A 20,424-nucleotide genomic window follows, 5' to 3' on the forward strand; every position below is an offset into this window, starting at 1 on the left:
TCTTCAGACTGCAATTTATTATGTTTAGAAAAGAAAAACAAAATCTGGGAAAATGTATTCTTTTTATCCATTGTTTCATTCAGCTTCTGTTAAGTGAAGACATATATTTATAGCGTCAAATATGGTGACAGACCTACAGCTTCAGTCAGTTTACTTACACATAACTGCAGTGAATATATTAATCTCCTGGCCTTTTATGACATATTTTAACTGATTTTTTTTTTCCTCAAATATTTACACTCTTGGGAATATCCAGAGAAATGTCCTTTAAGTTGCAAATAAATCACAGACCAAGGCAGTGGGTCTTAACGTTCAGCCGGAGCTGAATTGGGAGCGTTATCAAGAGCCTAATGTTTCCCTGCTTTATCCATCCGAAAAATAGCATTTAAATGCGTTTGCCTTCACTGTCTTGTCAGAACACAGAAGAGTGTTGAATTTCACCCAACTGACCCAAACTGTTGGCTCATACAAAAGGAAAATTGACATGATGTCCAGGAACGAGCCAAGAGCCACCAAGCGACCCAAGAGTCCAAGATGGCTGGATGGAGAGGAGACCAACGAAGAAGCTGCTTCAAAAACCCTCCGGTGAAATTTGCGAGCTTAGGCATGGGGGTGGTAGAGTAGTGGTGCTGGTACATCACACAAAGTGGAAGGACAAATGAAGAATGCAGACTTGATTTGAGGGTTTTATCTCAAACCAAAAAGCTAGCAGAACACGGTTGGGTGTTCTGGCAGCACAGTGATCCCAACCACACAACCAAACCGGCAGGAAAGTATTAAGCTACTGGAGTAGACCCGATCTCAACTGTTGGCTGAAATGTACGAGTGTGTCCCGAAACCAGTCAGCTTGACTGAGGTCTATCATTTATCATACGCAAATATCAAATATCCAGTTAAATTATTCCAGAAGCTTGTTGATGCCAATGAAAAGTGTTTTGGTCAAGTCAAGTTTATTTGTCTTGTCTAGGATTTTTAAGCACTTTACGTGACATACAAATACAGAAAATTAATAAAAACAACTTGTGATCCAGACTGGAATGTTCCAGTTATTAATGATCAAAGGGAACTCTAAGCAAATGGGCGGTTAGCCTCGATTTAAGGGAACTCTGGCTTTCAGCAGTTTTTTTGTGAGTTAATTCCAGATTTGTGGTGCATAGAAACTGAATGCTGCTCCTCCATGTTTGGTTCCAGGAATGCAGAGCAGAACCAGAAGCAGGAGTCCTATTACTATGACAACAGCAGATCTTTAATGTATTTTGGTGCTAAGCCGTTCAGTGATTTGTAAACAAAAACAAAACGTTCAAACTGGAGTGATGTGGCTGAAATCAATTTGTCTATGGTGGATTTTCCTAGTTTTAGTGAGAACGCCAGCAGCAGCGTTTTGGATCAGCTGCAGCTGTCCCACATTTTAGGCAGACCAGTAAAGACACTGTTGTAATCAATGCAGCTAAAGATGAAAGCATGAATGAGTTTCACCTCATCTTGTTGGGACGTTAATCTTCTAATCCTGGAGTTGTTCTTCAGGTGACAGAAGGCCGACTTTGTGACTCTCTTAATGTGTCTCTGAAGGTTCAGGTCAGAGTTCATCACTGCAGTTTTCGGGCCTGATCGCTGGTTCCCAGCCGTAATAACTGAAGCTGCGTGCTTCACTCCTGGTTAGGTCAAGAAATAATAACCAGTTTTGTATCTGATAGCACGTCCACGTGTGGATTTGGTCTACGCATCTGCCCAGCGGTTGGATGTGTTCATGTTCGCTTGGTGACATTGCAATGTAGACAGCTATGTTAGAGGCCTTTAGTGCAGCGCAGGCTCGCTTTCTTTTACAAGCTGATGATTAATGTGCGGGTGAAAAGAACACAAAGTTCTCACAGTAGAAGCAGAATTTTCTGGGCATTTGAAACAATCTTGCTCGCATTAGCAGCTTGTTAGCCTTAAAGAGCAGCGGTGCTTTTCTATACAGTTTGCACACATTTGGACACTGGAGGATTTGTGCAGAGTGTCCAGGACTCTGCTGGTTTGAGGTTTTGGCTTCAGGTTTGGGCATCTGTCTGAAGATTCTTAACTGCTGTGAGATAAAAGGAAAGGAAAGGAAATTATTTCTGCTTACTCAAGTTATTTTGCCTCCTCTGTGTTTTTCAGAGACAGAGCTCTTCAACAGAGAAACAGATTGATGGAGCTTGATATGTTCTGGTACCTGTCATTGTCCTCTCCAATGGTATCAGACTGGCTGTTCTGCAGCAGTAGGGCCCTGTTGATGCCAATCAAGGGAGACGCTCCGGGCAGCTGGCCCGGTCTGATAGGCTTCACTGGGTTTGACAAAAAGACAGAATGCATCAGTTATAACATTTTAATCAAGAGAAGTTTGCTTAAATGTACATTAAGGCACAATTAAACCAGCTGTAAACCATCACTTTTTCCGCCTCGGCCATCTTTGTTTACTCTGAAATCACATTGGGCCTTGAGGGGTTTTGCGAGATTTCCTGTCCGATATCTGAATGTTGGTGAGTGAAATCAGTTAGTGTGTTGAATTTTTATCGTCAAGTCTCTCGGGTTTTGAAAGTTGGCCAACAATTTTAAAAATAAGAAGAGAAGCTTTTGTGTATCTAATTAAAGACTTTGCTTTGATTTTAGGGACTGATTTGAGTTGCTTTCTCATAAAGAAAGCCAAAGCATGGGTCCAAAGAGAAACTACATTTCCTGACAAATTTGCAATATATGATACTCTTCACTCTGGCTTCAGAAATATATACAGCTTACCTGAACTTGACAGACCTGGGGCTGCTACGTTACAGCACCCCCTGGCTTCTGATTATCATATTACTACGTTTTTGCCCACCTATGACCGCAGAGGCTCTCCTGCCCATGTTTTTGGGCTTGACCGTGTCCTTGATGCGTTCCATCTCTTCCTCGTAACGCTTCTTTTCCCGAGCCGCGCTCTCCTTGGCTTCCTTCAGGGCGGCTTCCAGCGCTTGGACCCGCGACGCCATGGCACGCAGGCGCTTCTCCATTTTGGGGATCTCACAGCGAAGGCTGGCGTTGTCTCGCATCAGCTGCAAAGAGAGAGCGAACTGTTGGACAAAACGCTTCTAAAGGTGAAGACTGCTTGTATGAGGAGCTCATGTGTGTGTGTGTGTGGGGGGGGGGGGTGCTTGTGAGTTTTTACCTGCTTGTGAACTTTGGTGAGCTGCTCAAGTTTGCTCTCCAGGAAGCTGATCTTTTGTTTCTGAGCAGCACTGGCTTCTGAGTCGTCCATGTCCTGCCCATTCTGTCCGAACATAGCAAAGAATTGTAACTTTAATAAAATGTATGTTTTTTATTTGATAAAACCCTCACCTTGTCATGACAGTTTAGTATGAGACAGATAATATATGAAAAGATCAAGTTTTGTTTGAAGATATGCGCCGCTCCTGATCAAAAACAACCAATCAGAGCCAGGAGGCGGGTCTTAGCGCTGTTAATCATAACCATGTACTCGCTGCTAAATGTACTAATGGCAGAGAAACTACTATAATTACAGGAAGAACTCTTATCTGCTGTTGTCGGTGACTACGCTAGCTAACTTGTCTTAGCATTCACAACAGACTCTGCTAGCTCACCGTAGGAGACAACAAGGGCCCGCCTCCTGACTCTGATTGGCTGTTTCGAGATACGACTGGGAGATAACAGAGGATCTTGATTATTTTTTTTTTTCCCACAGATTATCAGTGTCATATGTGACAGTTTCAACACACATGTAAAATAAATATATGGTTTCTGTATGAAAGTTACATACTGCACCTTTAAGTTTGTCACATTTTGGCACATTACAATCCCAAACCCCAATCTATTTATTGTACACAACTGCAAACCTTTTAAGGCCGAGCCTTTAAAACTGACTCTCAATCTGAGGCTAAAGGACATGATTAGTAGCAGATTTGCATTTTTGTGTGAGTGAACGGGAAAAGCCTGGATGTGCCTCTTTTCATCTCGCTGCCATCTGCCCCGGGCTGACGGCTGAAGACGAGCGCCACGCCGAAGCCCCGGGCCCCCTAATTTACATCTGCTGCCTTTACAGAATCGGATGGCCTACTTATCGCAGACGCTGTCTGTTGTGTTCCCTGGACTCATTAAGAAATCATCAGGGTGCAAATGAAGCTCGGCACCACAGCAGTGCAAAATCGGAAGACGCCTCGTCCGACCGCTGCTCACGATCACCACGTGGAAATGGCGTGTTGGTGGCTTTCAAACAGCAGGCAGCACGCGTGTTTTGGTGTAAAGACGAAATAGAACATGACAAGTTCTACCTTTCTTACTCTTCTGGATAAATCCTGCACGAAAAGCCTCCGCAAACTGTGGAGTGTCTGCAGCTCCCGAGCCTAAAGAAAAGAGAGACAGACAAAAGAAGAGGCGGCAGAAAAGATTAAGCTGTATGTCTTAGTCCATTATTAGACCTCAGTAAACAATCAATCAGTCAACCAATCAATCCCTTCATTCGTTCCTTATCCTCCTTCAGTGTCTATCTGGAGGAGTCATTGGGAGAGACGCTGGCTACTCCCTGGTGACCCCGGATAATTAAATGTTCAGGGGGAACATGACCATCAAAAGGCCTCAGGTCTCCATCCGTTATTCCTCACTCTCTAGTTTTTAATGCACTTCTGAGAACAATGGACTTGAATAAATCTGTTCTCAGTAATCACACAGACACACACACTTATTGGCACCTCTGCTAAAGATGTGTAGAAACCTCCAACACAGGCTAGCAGAGTCTCACACTGAAACACGAAACCGATTATTTGCATTAAATTTGATCGGAGGCAGAGATGTCCAAGAAAAATCGGGACAGTTTTTGGTGCCTCTAACAATCGCTTCAAATAGATGCAACAAGGAATTCATTTTGTTGTGGACTTAAATAGTTGTTTAAGCGATCAGCTTCTCCTTGCTGTCCAACCTTTTCTAGTGACATTTTTTGAGAAATTGAGCAAGTTGTTTCAAATTTTGCTGTTTCCATCAACCTTTTCTAATGCAATGCTTAAAAATGTGCATTAAAAAAAAAAAAAAAACCTAGATGGAAACACGGCTAAAGAGTGGCACCTCAGGGTCACCAGGACTGAGGTTAGCCACACCTGTAAATAATTGAGGAGAATCTTAAGAATAAAAGAAGCAGATTTTCATGATCTTTTATTGAATGATTGCCACCTCTGATCCCAACCCAAATCCTCTCCATGTCAGATCAGAAATATGTACTAAGCAAATGTGTCTCCTTGTCAAATAACTGACCACCGTCTCCTCCAGTCCTTTCAGGTCCTGCCTGGCCTGCTCTCGTCTGTCCTGCAGCAGCCTGTGGAGCAACAATCAGGTTATCACCACCTACAGGTTGTCATGCCGATAGCAACAGCTTCCCTCCTGACCAAACGACAACGTTTACGTGAGCTCCTGCAGCTGGCGGCTCTTCTCCTGGTCGGCTGCTTTCAGCTTCTCGTGCTCCATTTTCAGCCTCTCCTGCCCCAGCACGATCTCCTGGTTGGAGCTGCAGGGACCGCAGGAACACATTCAGCACAGCTGCACGCTCTCCAACGACAGAGCGAGGTTTTCAGACGTCGCTCTTACTCCTGCAGCTCCGTGATCAGCTTCTCCTTGCTGTCCAGCTCGTCTCTCAGGCTGCTGACCTGCTTCTGATGGGCCTCTCGGTGAGACTGGATCTGCTTCTCCACAGCCTCCTGGACACACACACACACACACACACACACACACACACACACACACACGCCCACACGCACCCACACACACGGTTACATGTTGTCCCGTGTCACAGCAAGGTTAAGAAGCGAAAGCGTAGAGGCGTAGAATACCTTGACTTCATTGGCAGACTGGATTTCATTCTCTTTCTCCATGGCATTTACTCTCTCTGAAAAAAATAAAATAATAAAAGTAAAAATAATAATAATTTTTCAGAAGCTTCACTAAAATTTGGTGAACCCTTTCTGTGTCGATTAGGATGTTTTGGATCTGTATCTTGTTGAAAGACTCATTTTCACAGGAACACAAGTTAGTTGTAGCAATACGAAAAGAGTTATATTATTATTTCCAGAATACAATTGTAATAATATAAGTATAAAGTCTTAATAACATCAGAATAAAGTCATAATATTACAAGAAAATAGTTGCATATTAGGAGAACGGGGAAGTAATTTTACGAGAATGATAACAAATAAAGCAACTTGATAGGGAGAACGACTCAGCTGGTATAAATTACATTTTTAGCTATTGGAGTAACGCTTAAGAGAAATTTATTTAATCAAAGAATGTCATGAATACGTGTGCACTGATTGCAGTTTCCTGGCCGATCCCTGGTTACCGATCTTTAAAAAGTCTGACCTGCTGATTTTGATTTTCGTTAATATGAATTTTTTTATTTTATTTTTTTTTCTTGTCTGAAATGTTGCTAAATACAGCAAAAAAGTCGGTGAATATTGTTAACTGCAAACGTTCAGACCTGACCTGGTGGGTCAGTCTGTCAGTCAGACCTCTCACTGCAGAGCAGAAGAAGACAGAGGCTGATTTTTAAACCTTTGCTGACGAAGATAAGATCAGGGGATAACATCAGTTTCATATGTAAGTATCAGTAGATCATGATCCCCCAAAAATAAGAAAATCGGCACCCAGAAATCAACTTGTTGATGAATCAGTTGGCCAATAAAAGTATCCTATATTAATCATGTAGAAAATGTAAACAGCACTGCCAGAGATGCAATAAGTGTGTGAATGATCTAATGATCAGACTGCTGATTGCAGCCAGTCCACATTGTTAACAGAACAAGAGGGCCCCAAAACCACATTTCGCTTAGGGCCCCATGGAGGCTAGGTCTGTCCCTGCGTTTGAAGCTAACCCAGTTTCTCTGGCGCTCACCCTCAGCTCTGATCCGGACGATCTCGTCGTTCAGAAGGTCCACGTTCTCCTCCAGCTGTCTCTTCTTGTGCTCCACGTTCTGGAGACTGTCTGACAGGGACTTGATCTTAGCCTCGTACTGACCGCCGGCGGGTGAGAAGAGACAACACACACACACACACACACCCACACACGCACACACACGCCCACGCACACACACGCACAGTCTCCATGAGCACTTCCTTGAAGCGCACCCCTAAAATGTTACATCTTCAGACATGTTTTGACGTACAATCATCACATCTGAAAGGTGCGTTACTGTAGCGACGGCGCGCGTGATCATGGATGGATGGAGCAGCGGTTACCTGGGAGATGCGGAGCTTGCAGGCGGTCAGGTCGCTCTCCGTCTCCTCCAGCTTCTGGCTGCTCTCGGCCTGGCTGCTCTCCAGCTGTTTGCTGCGCTTCACCATGGTCTTCACCTCGGCCTTCATCTTGCTGATGTAGAGCCGGGCCACGGTGAACTCCTCGTCGATGAGCCCGCTGCTCTCCTGTTGCTGAGAGGTGAAGAAACGGCACATTGTGGCTTCGGTGTACGACGGGTACCGTTAGTGTGTGTTCTGATGGCATCAGCAATAGCAGCAGCGCTGCCGGTGCTGATATGAAGGGTTTGTGTCTTTATCTCCTCTGAAGATAAAGATATTTGCATGTCATCTAAAACAAACAGCAAAATCACAGGAAATTTCACTTGTGCAACTTTCATCTGATATGACCTACAGATGACAGAAGCTAGTAGCGAACACACTGAGCACTGGATGTCTGAGTCATGTACACTCTGCTTCTGTCTGATATCCTGCTAAACTCAGCTACGTGAAACGGTAGAAAATGTAGTATTTGTAAAATGTTTAAGCTCCTCTTTTAGCCAGTTTGGAACACGTGATCCAGATTATCATCATATTCTTGTTTTCTTAACATGCTGCGTCCAAATAGTTATTTTCAGAGGGAGACACACTACGTAAATCAAGCCCTTTTCTTATTGTCTTTCATGTGGACATTTTTATTTGTGTTACATTTGTATTTTGTCCTTCATCAGGGTTTTTAGTGTGTTGCCTGAGCCCAATTAGGAGACGTTTCCATAATTATCAACTACTGATTGCAGTTCTGGTTCGTTGGTTTGATCCAGCTCCCGGTAATGTTTGAAGAACTGCACACGAGCTATCTGAAATGCATGAAAAAAAAAAACATTATAGGAGCGCCATCTTGTGGCCTAGAAAAAAAATATACTGCCTTTCAAAATTATTCACATCTTTAACAAGAAGTATTTTTGTTTTCCAGGCACATACTGCTATTTTACAGCACAATCAAGTAACTATGCTAACTTCAGTTGTTATAAGAATGCTGCATATATCGAATATTACTTACAAGAAATTTGACTTTGTAATTTAACGCCTTGAAATTGGGTTTCTGTCTTTTTAAAAACTCCTGCTCTTTCTGAAACTCCGTATTAAGGAAGTCATCACCCCATGGCTTCTCCATTAACACCTTAAGGTTTTTTTTATTAATGTTGCACTGAGAAGCAGCTCCTATAATGAGATCAACAGATGCACAGTTCCTCCAGATGTCGGCTAATTGCTGCTGGCTAGTCTGAAGGAGCACAGTGCTCTGTGAGGTGGAAGGTTGGAAACTGCAGCTCTTTGTCCTCGAAGGCAGAGCTAGATCCACCCAGTTGTTTCACACAGTTGAGTGGTTGCCATGGAGATTAGAGGATTTCTCAAACATGTATGAAAGAATCAAAGCAACCCTCCAGGTTTGGTTTTGATGAAGGAATAAGATATAAAGCTAAAAAAAGTCAATTTTCCGTCAAAAGTAGAGAGAACTTTTTATAAACTTTTCTTCTAAATCTCTTCTAATTCAGAAGTTTGCACACACAGACATGTTCTTGTAATGTGAAAGCGAGGGACGCACCTTCATGTCATTGCTTCCCACCGCGATGCCGATCTCAGCCAGGTCTTTCAGCAAACACGACATCATCTCAGTGACCCTCTTCTTCTGGTGGTTGGTCATCTCCTTCAACTTCTGCAGCTCCGAGTCAATGGAGGCCAAGGAGCTCTGAGGATGGATGGAGGCGGCACCAGTCAGTGTGAGGAAGAGCGTTCCCGGCAGCACTCCAAACACCTGAGGCTGCGACTGCCTTACAGACTTCTGGTTCAGCTCCTCGCTAAGCGCCTCAAACTCCTTGGTTTTGTTCTCGACCTCCTGACTCTTCTGGTCGTAGTTGACGGCCAGCTCCTCCAGCGCCTGCAGCACCTCCTTCACTTCCTCCTTGGAGGCTTCGTTCTCAGCCAGCAGCCGGTTCAGCTCCGTCTGCAGGGTGTCGTGGTCGCTGCGCGAGGACTCCAACAGCTGACGGGGTGGGGGTGGGGGTGGGGGGGGGAAGGATGTTCAGTCAGGATTCAGACTGGGAGAGGAAGGAGAGAGAAAAAGAGAGAGAGAGAGAGAGAGACATCACCTCTTCCTGGTCCAGCAGCTGCTGCTTCAGCTTCTCCACCTCCTGGGACTGCTGGTTGATCTCATCATCCTGGAGAGCAGGACGATACGAAACAAGTCATCCAATAATCTGGTAGTTGCAGGAGCGTCCTGCAACTTTTCGATGTCTCTCTGCTTCCAGCACACCTGGCTCCAATATTAGCTCTTTAGCAAAGATCTATAGAGCCTGACTGCATCCTAGTGACGCAATTTCACAATTTTATTCCAGTTTGTAGGACAAGGGATAAAGGGGATAACAATAAAAATCAGCCCCAATTTCCTTACTTTTGGGAGATCTGTGATCGGCTGTTGCTTACATGTGAAGCTGATCTTATTCACCAATCTTATTTACGTCAGCAAAGTCCTAAAAATCAACCACTATCCTCTTCTGTTGTGCTGTGGGAAAGGTTTGACTGTTAGCCAGGTAACGGTAAAAAAAAATTGGTATCTGACAAAATGGGAATCGGAAAATCAGGCTTCTTAAAGATCCGTGATCGACCAGAAAACTGCAATCGGTGCACCCTTACATCTGAAAGTTGCAGGACTCTGGCCCTAGAAGACTCCGATTTGAGATCGCTCCTTTACCTATTTTTAGAAGCCAGTTGCGCCATCTGCTGTCAAGAAGTAATACTGCACCAGTTACTGATGTCAAACCATGCAGAAATCTCAGCCTTGTTTTCCCCTAAAGTTCCTGGCCTGTTTTCTGTGGGTCTTGAGTCGTTGACACGCAGTGAACCAGAACATTTACCTTGTCGTCCAGCTCCTTGTAGAGCTTGGCCATTTCTGCTTCGTACTTCTCCTGCTCTGGACCCGTGAGAGCCACTCCGGGCAGGCTGCCCAGGGAAGGCTTGGGTGCAGCCTTATCATTGTTGTTGAGAGCAGCATCCAGCGACACCACCTCAGCTTTAGCCTTTTCTTTGTCAAACTGCTCCTCCACTGGCACGCTCTCTCCTGCAGGGGGCAGCAGAGGCGTCATGTTTCTTGTGTTACGTGAGAATGGGATCGGCCCTGGTTTCGCCACGGCCGCATTTCAAGGAGAACTGCTGTGATTTTCCTCATGACACTGCTAACGTGAAGACAATGGATGCTTTGTTTTGGACCTAAAAATAAACCAGTATGTGACTCAGATTTAGAGTGAATTGACAGGAATACCCTGTGTGCATGACTGAAGAGCTTCTCCATCTAAACACTCTAAAATCTTCTGAGTTCATTCCTCAACCCGACAGTTTAGCTCATGCTGGTAGGACAGACGTTAGACCAAACATTAGATCAAACATTGTGACTCAGTTGGCTGGGTTTGAGAAGAGATTCATACTCCATACCCTAGGTTAGGATCATGTTCCAGGCCACACTAATCACACTTCATGTTAATCCATATCCATAATGCACCTCAACAGCAGTTCACCATTCAAGATGTTGGGTTATTTTTCAGCTCAGCAATTCTTAAGAGTTTAATTTTACCAAACCATGGTAAAATCACCTTTCCTCCAGCGATTGAGCTCTGTCTCCAGCCAGGTGATGGTGGTCCTCAGAGTCTTGTTCTTCTCCTTCTCCTTCTCCCACTTCTTCTTCCACTGCTCTGCGGTCAGCTCCACATTCAGACTCACCGTGTTTTTGATCGTCTTTGCCCTGTTGAGGAGAGTCACAGTTTTCATAACCGTGTCTCTCCCAAAGTTTTATGTTTTATTTTTTTAGCCAAGTCCTTTTCCATAAGCACCTTATGGTGCTTTTCCCCTGCATTGGTCAAGACCAATGAGTCAAGACCAAATGCAACTCTTCATGAAACCAAATGATACAAGGCAGCCTTTCTGTGTGTGCCTGTGTACCTCTGTCCAAACAGCAGAGTGGACCTGGTCTCTGCGTCATTGAAAGCAGAAGGTGAGCAGCAGATGACCATGGTTGTCCGACAGTTTCCTCCCAGGGAGTCCTGCAGGATCCTGGTCATCTTACTGTCTCTGTATGGTACGTAGCTCTGGAAGGGAGTGGAAAATGTAAAGCAGCTGTAATTGTTGAGCTTTACATAGTGTCGAATGTAGCAGTAATTTAAACTATGTGTTCTGCCGCAAATCAAACCAATCAGAAAGAAAATGTCAAAAAAATACATTCTAACACAGTGGAGGGTGTTGTAGCTGGAGCTACAATAAGCCCTTTAATAAAGTCAGCTGACCTTTACAGAAAGAAATAATTACAGAAAGGAAGTTTGGCCTTTTAAACCAAAACATAAATAGTTTTTTAAGATTCTCAATGTTTGAAGATTCAGCCATAATCAATAGAAACCTGCATTTTTTCCCACGCCATCACATAATAGTGAGTTTATTGCAAATTTTCATGCAAAATGATAAAAAAAAAAAAACATTGGTTTTGAGTGAGTGCTAACTCACACCTGCAGGTGGCACTGTGTCTTACATCTCTCACGCTGCTACCTCTGCATTACCTGATGTAAAGTTACAGTTGCAATAAAGGATTCACAAATCCCAAACCCAGCTGCTCTGTGAAGGCCTCAGCGGTTAGTTACAGAACATTAGAGAGCAAACGGCATCATGAAGACCGAGGCCGTTTAAAGCAGTGTTAGGTTATGAAACAACATCCCAGACTGTGAACACCTCCATCATCTGGACACCCTGTGAGAGCTGTCTCACCGATCCCTCCGCCAGAGCAGAGATGACGTTACCCAACGACGACAGAGACTTGTTGATCATCTTCGCTTCATCCAGAACTGTTCCCTCTGCTCCCGTTTTACCCACCTGCCAAGAAGATGAACCCAAGAAGCCTCATTAATCTCTGTGTCTGTGGGAAAAAAATGTCTCACAGCAAATCAATTTTATGACAATGCTTCACATTATACTGCTAGCTCAGAAGTTGAGGGGGGTGGGATCTTACTTTTTCACTTCCTGCCAGATCGACGAGGTAGAGTTTGCCGGTCAGCTTCTGCTCAGTCTGGGTGTTTTCTTGCTTGATGTTGATGAGGAAGATGCTGTGACTTCGGGAGCTGTGCTCGTTCATGTCTGAGGTGGACAGAGACAAATTGAGGATTATCCAGAAAAAATGACATGACACTAACAGGGGGATATTGAAGTATTCAGATGTTGTTCAAGGAGCTCAAACCTGGAACAACATGCAATTTAAAGTTGCATCTAAAACCAGTGATGGCATAGTTACTTTGAAGAGGTAACTTTAATCGGACTACTGATTACTCCTTGAAAAAGTAACTTAGTTAGATTACTGACACCTTGATTTGGAAAGTAACTAAGTTACACTAAAAGTAACTTTTTAGTTACTTTCAGCAGCTGCTAACAACAACGCTCCGCCTCCTGTGAAAATAACATTGAGCTTTGTACTTGTACTTAATTGTCAGCTATTTTATAATGGTAACATCAACAATGTGTCTCCACTGATAAGGCTGAACTGAAGAGGAGATTGTAGAAAAAACAGTACAAAAAAAAAACGTGAGTAATTTGTGTTTCTGTTACCCCACTTCCCTCCCCAGCCATTCTGTGTTTTTTGCTGTATTTTGGTCATTTTCACACAGAGATCCTTTATTCCTGCTACATGGCTGACAGATTTGTGATAACGTTTAATATTAATAATCTGGTCTTGACACTGATTGTCTAATCACGGGCTTTATTTACTGATTTTATTCTGTTAGTAGATGAAACTGAACATAAAAGCAGTTCTTTAAACCATTTAGCTAACCGTCAACAGATTTATAATATATTAACTGTGTCAGATGACTTTACGGACATATAACTCAGAAATATAGTTTGATGTACAGTATCTATATTTCATTAATTACGGAAGGTTTCTGTTTATATCATAGGTTCTGCTACATTATATCAAAAAAAAGCATTTTAGCTTTCAACATCACCAATTATTCACTTGGAAAAACTCAAAATAGTTCCTTATATTAAATCAGAAAATTCAATCTCCATTGTTTACATTTCAGACCATACATAGTGCATAGTAGTGATGTTTGCAAATAACGAAAAAGTGTACTTTTAAATAACAAAAGTTTGATAGCGAAAACGCAAAAGTTTTGACGAAAATCAGTATCAGTCTGAACGCATTTGAAATAACAGTTTTAAGAGGCAAAAGAAAAATTTCGTCATGCCCCTAGGGCTGAACTGTTGTCTGGAAAACTCCAAGAAGGATTTTAAACCCCCCACCCCCCACCCCTCCCTCTCCCCTCCCCTCCCCCAGCCTCCAGGTTCTCTCATTTCTGTGTGTGCCCTCAACAGCACTCCTTCAGCTCCACAGCTAAGATGGCTGCACAGATTTGTGACACTTGTCTTAATATTAATAATCATAATGGCGTTAACTTGCCATTATAACTATTGCCAACTACGGACACGTTTATTCGTGGCTGTTTTCACGTTTATTGCGCTGTTCATATTGGTCTCGATGTTTGCAGTTTTCTGGAGCGCAACGCGAAGCTCGACGTCATTCAGAGGTAATACATTAACTTGACATTAAAGACACAGCGGGACGGATCATCCGGGAAATGATGGACAGGAAGAGACTGAGTAAGACTACCTTAATGACGGACAAATTCTGGGATTTATTACGAGTCTCTGCTCATTTCCAAACCCAAATGAGCAACTTCACGTTCAAAAACAAGCCCAAAAAGTACTCGGACTTGGGGACAGAAACTCAAAATAGTTCCGGTTTTTCCACCAACAAAATGCGCATCTCCCTCCATTGTTTACATTTCTGTCGCATAGAGACGTCGGTCACTCGACAGGACACGTAGAGGAAATAACTATTAAATAACAAAAGAAGATAGTAACGCAGTAACGCAAAAATGATTTTGATAAGTAACTGTAGTCTGACTACTGGATTTGAAATAGCAACGCGTTAGATTACTCGTTACTGAAAAAAGTGGTCCGACGTCAGTAACGCGTTACAAATTAACGCGTTACTGACATCACTGTCTAAAACTAGCTAACAGTCATGGCAAAGTAAGTTTGCTTCGAGAGTTTGGTTTTGGTTTTCTCTTTCTGCCACCAGGTGGCGGTGCCACTTTTTTTTTTCAACTTTAAACTTAGAAATTAAGCTTCCAACTGGGCCTCGAGAAAAATTCCTGGCCTTTGCTGTATTTTTGAGTCATTTCACACATTTTTAGTGAGATGATGACGTATTACCTGAACTTTACATGGCATAAAATGTTGCCATCAACAGCCTCAATATCTGAGCTGATCTATGACACCTGATGTGTCTAATCAGGGGCTTCTTTAGCTGATTTGGATATTCTGTTGCAGTAGTCATGGAAACTATGCTTAAGTGTTGACTTTGGATCAAATCCGTGGAATCTTAGATTTATTTAACTATTAACCTGTTTTAATGTCATTTGTTTGTTCTAAACCTTTGAACAGTTGTGAATGTCAGCTATAAATCTAATTGTCATTAATAGTGGAACTGTATTAAGTACGTTGAATAAATTCTGACATGGTTGCCTAGCAGTAAAAGCATTTTAGCTTCTTGGTAATGAATGGCACTCCTTCTCCACATTTTGTTCCACATTAAAAACACAAAATTCAATACATTTGGGAGAATTTAATTTGACAGACCAATATAAAATAGTGCATAGTAGTGATGTTTGCAAAAAATAAAAAAAAATCTGAGTTTTATTTTTACTTTTTTGGATAAATATCTGGCCTACAAAACAAACAAAAAGTGTTACCAAAAAATCAGTATCAACTAAAATCGGAATCATCAGGTCAGGCCTTTTAAGGATTGGCGATTGGCCAGAAAAGTGCAATCGGTGCACTCCTAGTGAAAAGCTGAAAGGCTGTGGATACTTTTGCAAGGTACTAGTTACGCCCCCCGCCCCCCTCCATTTCCTCCCCCACAAAAAGACCAGGCGTTCTCAGATTCACTACTCATTACATGTTAGAAAAAGTACAGGAGTGAAGATTGCCTCCGCTAGACATTGAGTGTGGCGGCAGTCAGGAGACCCACTGAGGCTGAACCCATGAGAACCAGCAGCTCTGAAGGCGCTCAGTGTGCAAACTCACTTGTGACGGCCACGTGTCTGTTGTTTTTGCCTTCGTCTATGGCATCCATAACTTCCTCGGGGCAGCACACGAAGCGCTCGGTACATCCCTGCGGACACAAAGGCACATCACAAGGAAGCGCTGTGTTCAGCCACTGTGCAGCCACACAGAGACCTGGTTAAGAAGGCCGAGACCATGACATAGCGCAGGGGGAACCGTGGAGAAAAAGTGACTCCCCGTTACTTCATCTTCTCAGTTTTTCCACTCTTTCTCATCTGATCACATAAATGGTGAACTATTAATAGCTCAGGGCAACAAAAAAACACCAACGAATCCAAGAGATGTCTCACCTTGACATAGGGCACCCTGTTCTTGTCTTCATGCACTGACAGGTTTGTCTTTGTTACTGCACAGAAAAGTCAAGGTCAACATGGCTGCAGTCAGTGTGCTGTCAGGAGGTGAAAGCATATTGAAGCAGGGCACAAGAAACCCAAACGCTTACCGTCCAACAAGTCTCGGATTTTGTCCAGATAGATTTCGAAATATGAAACCTGCCAAACAAAAGCTCTATAAGAGAAGCTTTATAAAGTGTGAACATGTGAGCTCCTCCTTGTTTGATCGGGCGAATTACATACTTTGATGTGGAACTCCGAGTTTTCATCCATGGAGTAAATGTAGTTGAAGATGTCTTGGACAATTCTAGGAATGATTCCCATCATTTCTGGGTCATGAAGTTTTCCCTTCGGAGGAAAATATTGAGAGAAAAAAAGTGAGAAATGATGGCAGAATCCGTCATTCTGCCATCAACTAAATTTAGTTTACAGCACTGGAAACAAGTTTTATCTTTTGCTCTTTTGTCCGTCTTAAATGTTTCTGATCTACCAACTAATTTTAGAGTGTCTTCATACCTTAATAGTAAGGTGGACTTGGTTCAACTGAGGACCAAAATTACAACATTTGTTACATTTTCAGCTGGTGAGGTTCGCTTTCACACTGCACCTGGTCGAACGAACCAAACCCTCTGAAAAGCCTGTTCACCTTTTCGCCTGTAGTGAGAACCACTGGAGGAAACAACGTAAAAACCTCTGGAGAAGATATGAGCGCAACTTCCTTCTTCACGAAATGTGAACAAAAATGGAGTGGTGTCAGATTTTAGCAGTTGGGGGATTTCTCTTCTGTCTTTAGCTAAAGACCACGAGACATTTCCATACAAATTCATTTGACTTGACACAGCTTCAGCCACTCGAGAAGGTTCCCCACTGTTCCATGTTGTCTTAATAGACATTGACTCTCACTGTCGTTCTCTGGACTCCGAAAGTCAAAGAAATGGTTTTGTTACCATTTCTCATCTGTAGTCTTTTTTTTGTTTGCCATATGTTGGATGATCTCAGATATTTATGTTGAACGAGAAAAGCAAAACCATCAGCTACTGTTTTATAGCTCCGTATCCAACATCCCTTTGCATTACCTCCATTGTGTGTGTTTTTCCAGACGAAGTCTGCCCATAAGCAAATATCGTTCCGTTATATCCCTCCAGTACATCTGCAAAGTTTGGAAAACCCTTTGAGCACCGACTTTGAACCTGCAAGACTTCCCTGTGTTGAACTAATGTCAAGGCTTACCTTTGACGATCTTCAGAGCCACAGCGTTGTAGAACTGCACCTGAGTGGTGCTGGACTGGAACACGCGGTCAAAGTGGTACGGCTTTCCCTGGTGGCCAGAAAGGGAGGATGAAGTACTTCCACTTTGTAACACAAAGCTTGTAAAGTTGTTGCATGTTAACCAGTCAGATCAGCAGAAGGAGCTCTTGTTTCAAAACCTGAACCTTCATGCTACAAAGCAACAATGTCAACCACCGTGCAACCTTCCCAAAATAACACACTTTCACTTTTTTTTTTTTTTATCTAAGAGCTGTGCGTTGGGATCCAGCTCCCTGAGCCAACCTTCAGAACCAGCTTTATAACTTACCTTTGCAATTACAACTAACTAAGTGTTTTCGGGGTGTGTCTCTAAAACTGTACAAGCATTCTTCTTTGAAAAACAGCTAAAGCTCAGACTGGATGGAGAGTTTCTGTGAACATCATTTATTTATTTTTTTAGCCAGTTTTGCTCCATGACTCAAACTAAGATGAAATAATTTTGGTTTTCAAAAGACCAAACTGCACGACGCCTGTTGATGCTCACTATATGTAATATAACAACTGCGAGGGTGGAGGTAAAACAATTAGAGGCTATCTCTGCTGTCCACGAGTTAAAACCCAAGCCAACCTCTCCCTGTGGTACTATTTAAATTTACCCTGCCTTTTTAAATGCCTGACCCCCATGGATGTTTTAGTCTTTTTATTGGTTTTACAACTAAACAACAAATGAACAATATTGTTTTTACAAAAACCTCCTTTAATGCCAAATTGGCCAATTTTTGCTTGTTGTCTCACAATGGGTGGAATGGAGATCACCTGAATGCAGGAAGGTCCATTCATTGGTCCCTTGATATTCCTGGCTGCCATCACATCATGAAGATTAAAGGACATTACAAGAAAATCAGAGAAAACGTCACAGAAAAGTAGAAATCGAGATGGCTGACCTCACAGATGGCTGTGAAGAAGGACACTAAAGAGAGAGGACACCAGGTTACCATGACTACACTGAAGGAAACACAAGCTTCTGCAGCTGAGATGGGAGACAACAACTGTTGGTTCTTGACCAGTCAAAGCATTAGGGGAGAGAGGCAACGAGAAAGGAACTGTTGAAGAAAAGTCCTATCAAGCGGAGACCAGAGTTTTCCAAAAGGCAGATGGGAAGAATCCATGGAAAGTTCTTTAATCTGATGAGACCAAAGTGGAGTTTTTTGTCCGTTCAGACAGGATGCTATGAATGTGGACACCAGAACACTACACTTTGTCACAAATACACCACAAGTATAGTGGTGGTAGCATCATCCTGTGGGAATCCCTTAGATAAACTTTCCAAGTTTTAACACTTTTAAAAGGAAGAATGGAGAAAAATCGCAGCATCCAGATGAGCAGCCTGATAGATCCACACAGACTCTGTGTTGTGATTGCAGCCAAAATCACATCAACTAAATACTGACTTGAAAGGGGAGAATATTTATGCAGTCACTTATTTTATGTGAAATATTTATATTTGTTATTATGTTATAAAAATCAGTTTTCATTTTTTAATTTAAAGCTTTATTTTGTTAATAATGTTGCACTTTGTTGCTCATGATTGATTTGTAAAGGCAACAAAGAGTGAACCACTGTCAGTGTGATTAAGATCTTGTAGTTCAGCCTCTAATGAGGCTGAACTAAAACATTTCTGTAATGAAGTGAGGGTCAAAATACTTCCACAATGACGGGAAAACACTACGATGCCTAATGTCTCGTTTGAGTCTTAATACTTCATCATCCCTTACAACGTTTTTGTCTGCACAGCTGAACTGGTGATAATTATTTAAAAATAAAGTAAATCTCCCATGCAGGGGTTCATGTAAGAACATGTAAAGTAATTTTTGTTAAAAACAATCTAAAACAACAATAACTCCAACAGATACCATATCTAACCCTAAACTAGGCCGGGTTTTCGTCGTAGAAAGACAACTCCGTTCTTCAATTCTGCACTCGCTCACCGCAATCTGCACGCAGTCGTCTCCAATAAATTTGGGGATGTACTTGTCCCCCCGGGCCACCTCGGCGCTGTTGAGCGGCCTGAAGCGGCACACCACTTTGATGCTGCACTCCCCCGGGTCCGCCATGTCCGCTGCGAGAGACGGAGCGCCACAGGACCTGAAACTGAGCCGGAGCTCAGCCGCTGCTCAGAGTAGGAGACGGGCTGCTGGAGGAGTCCTCCCCGATCCTCCCGGCGAGGAAAACACAGAGTTCCAGCAGCTGGTACTCAACCACTCAGCTGAGGCGAGAAGGAACACATTAGTCTTGAATATTAAGGATAAAATCCCAACCCCCAAAAATATAGGGACGCTTCAGCAAATAGAGAGTCTTTAAAAACAATTCGATCAGAGCTCTAAAATAAAATGTAAACTGAAAAGAAGTGTCTGGATGTCGCTGACTGTGTTATAAAAGAGTCCAGCTGTTGGAGGGCAGAACCAAAGACAGAGCACATGTCCTTCTGTGCAAAGAACAATCACATGGCTCTTCAGGCTGTGTGAAGCTAAACTAAAAAGGGTTGATAATAGAAGTTATTTTTGGTCTTTCATCTGTTTGGTCTTTGGTCTCTTTTTCAGCCTTGTCATGCTTCTACAAGAGAATCTCAAAGGGCATCAAAAGCGTCATAAAAACAACAAAAGAAGAAATTGGCATGAGTTTTTAGAGTACCACTACTGTAAGTTGTGGAATAACAGAGGTCAGCTCCCCGACTCCAACGTCGGCCAGACGGAGATTTAAAGAGGAGCGGCAACAGCGAATGAGGTGGCAGCGCTTGTCAACAACCGATGGTGTCATCCAGGATGTGTTACTGTTTCTGCTACCCTGATGTTGAGCTGTTAGCTCATCCTCATCCTCATGAGACTGTCATACACCAACAGTCTGCTGTTAAAGCGTACCTAAAAAGACATCAAACATAAATCAATGTATGATAGGAAGAGTAGAGCAGCATATATCAATGTACTACTAACATCAGTAATATATGGAATAAGTAACAACGGAAGTAAACAAACAGTCTGGTACGAGTCCCAATACCTTCTCCTGTATTCAAAAGAGAAACTGCTGTAGGAACAAAGGAGTGTTTGTACCTGTTACTTCCAGATTTATTGCAAGTCTGACTCCTGCTGGAGATCCTTCCTCCCCACAGCATCACCATCCATCACCACTCTGCAAAGATTCTTGGATGATATAAGTTAGGACAACATTTAACTTCCCCTGGGACAAATAAAGTATTTTTGAATTGAGATGAAATCCCACTTCAGTCTGCACTTCAGTTCTTGTGAAGGAACAAGATCAGAAGGAACTTCTTTTTTTCCTATTGAGTGAAAGAACAAATTTTGCTGCTCTTGCAGAGCAGTGGCCTCCAACTCCAGCCCTCAGGAGCCAC

General features: G+C 42.8%; 1 protein-coding gene across 1 annotated transcript; it reads right to left on the reverse strand.

Annotated features, from left to right (window-relative positions):
- Window positions 1-926: 926 nt before the first annotated feature.
- On the reverse strand, window positions 927-19,392 carry LOC122824164 (kinesin-1 heavy chain-like). The gene is made up of 26 exons (XM_044104443.1): window positions 19,007-19,392; window positions 17,001-17,088; window positions 16,847-16,920; window positions 16,014-16,118; window positions 15,881-15,929; window positions 15,729-15,784; window positions 15,400-15,487; window positions 12,269-12,393; window positions 12,028-12,132; window positions 11,215-11,360; window positions 10,869-11,017; window positions 10,137-10,339; window positions 9,372-9,440; window positions 9,059-9,265; window positions 8,828-8,971; window positions 7,231-7,419; window positions 6,887-7,004; window positions 5,829-5,884; window positions 5,587-5,696; window positions 5,405-5,506; window positions 5,257-5,317; window positions 4,284-4,355; window positions 3,164-3,265; window positions 2,837-3,050; window positions 2,195-2,306; window positions 927-2,065 (listed from the first exon to the last, which is right to left on the reverse strand). Exons 1-26 carry the CDS (start codon window positions 19,130-19,132, stop codon window positions 2,059-2,061), a joined length of 2,877 nt encoding a protein of 958 aa, XP_043960378.1. The 5' UTR covers window positions 19,133-19,392; the 3' UTR covers window positions 927-2,058.
- Between the last annotated feature and the right edge of the window lie 1,032 nt (window positions 19,393-20,424).

Source organism: Gambusia affinis, linkage group LG21, assembly GCF_019740435.1.
Source record: "Gambusia affinis linkage group LG21, SWU_Gaff_1.0, whole genome shotgun sequence".
NCBI lineage: Eukaryota > Metazoa > Chordata > Actinopteri > Cyprinodontiformes > Poeciliidae > Gambusia > Gambusia affinis.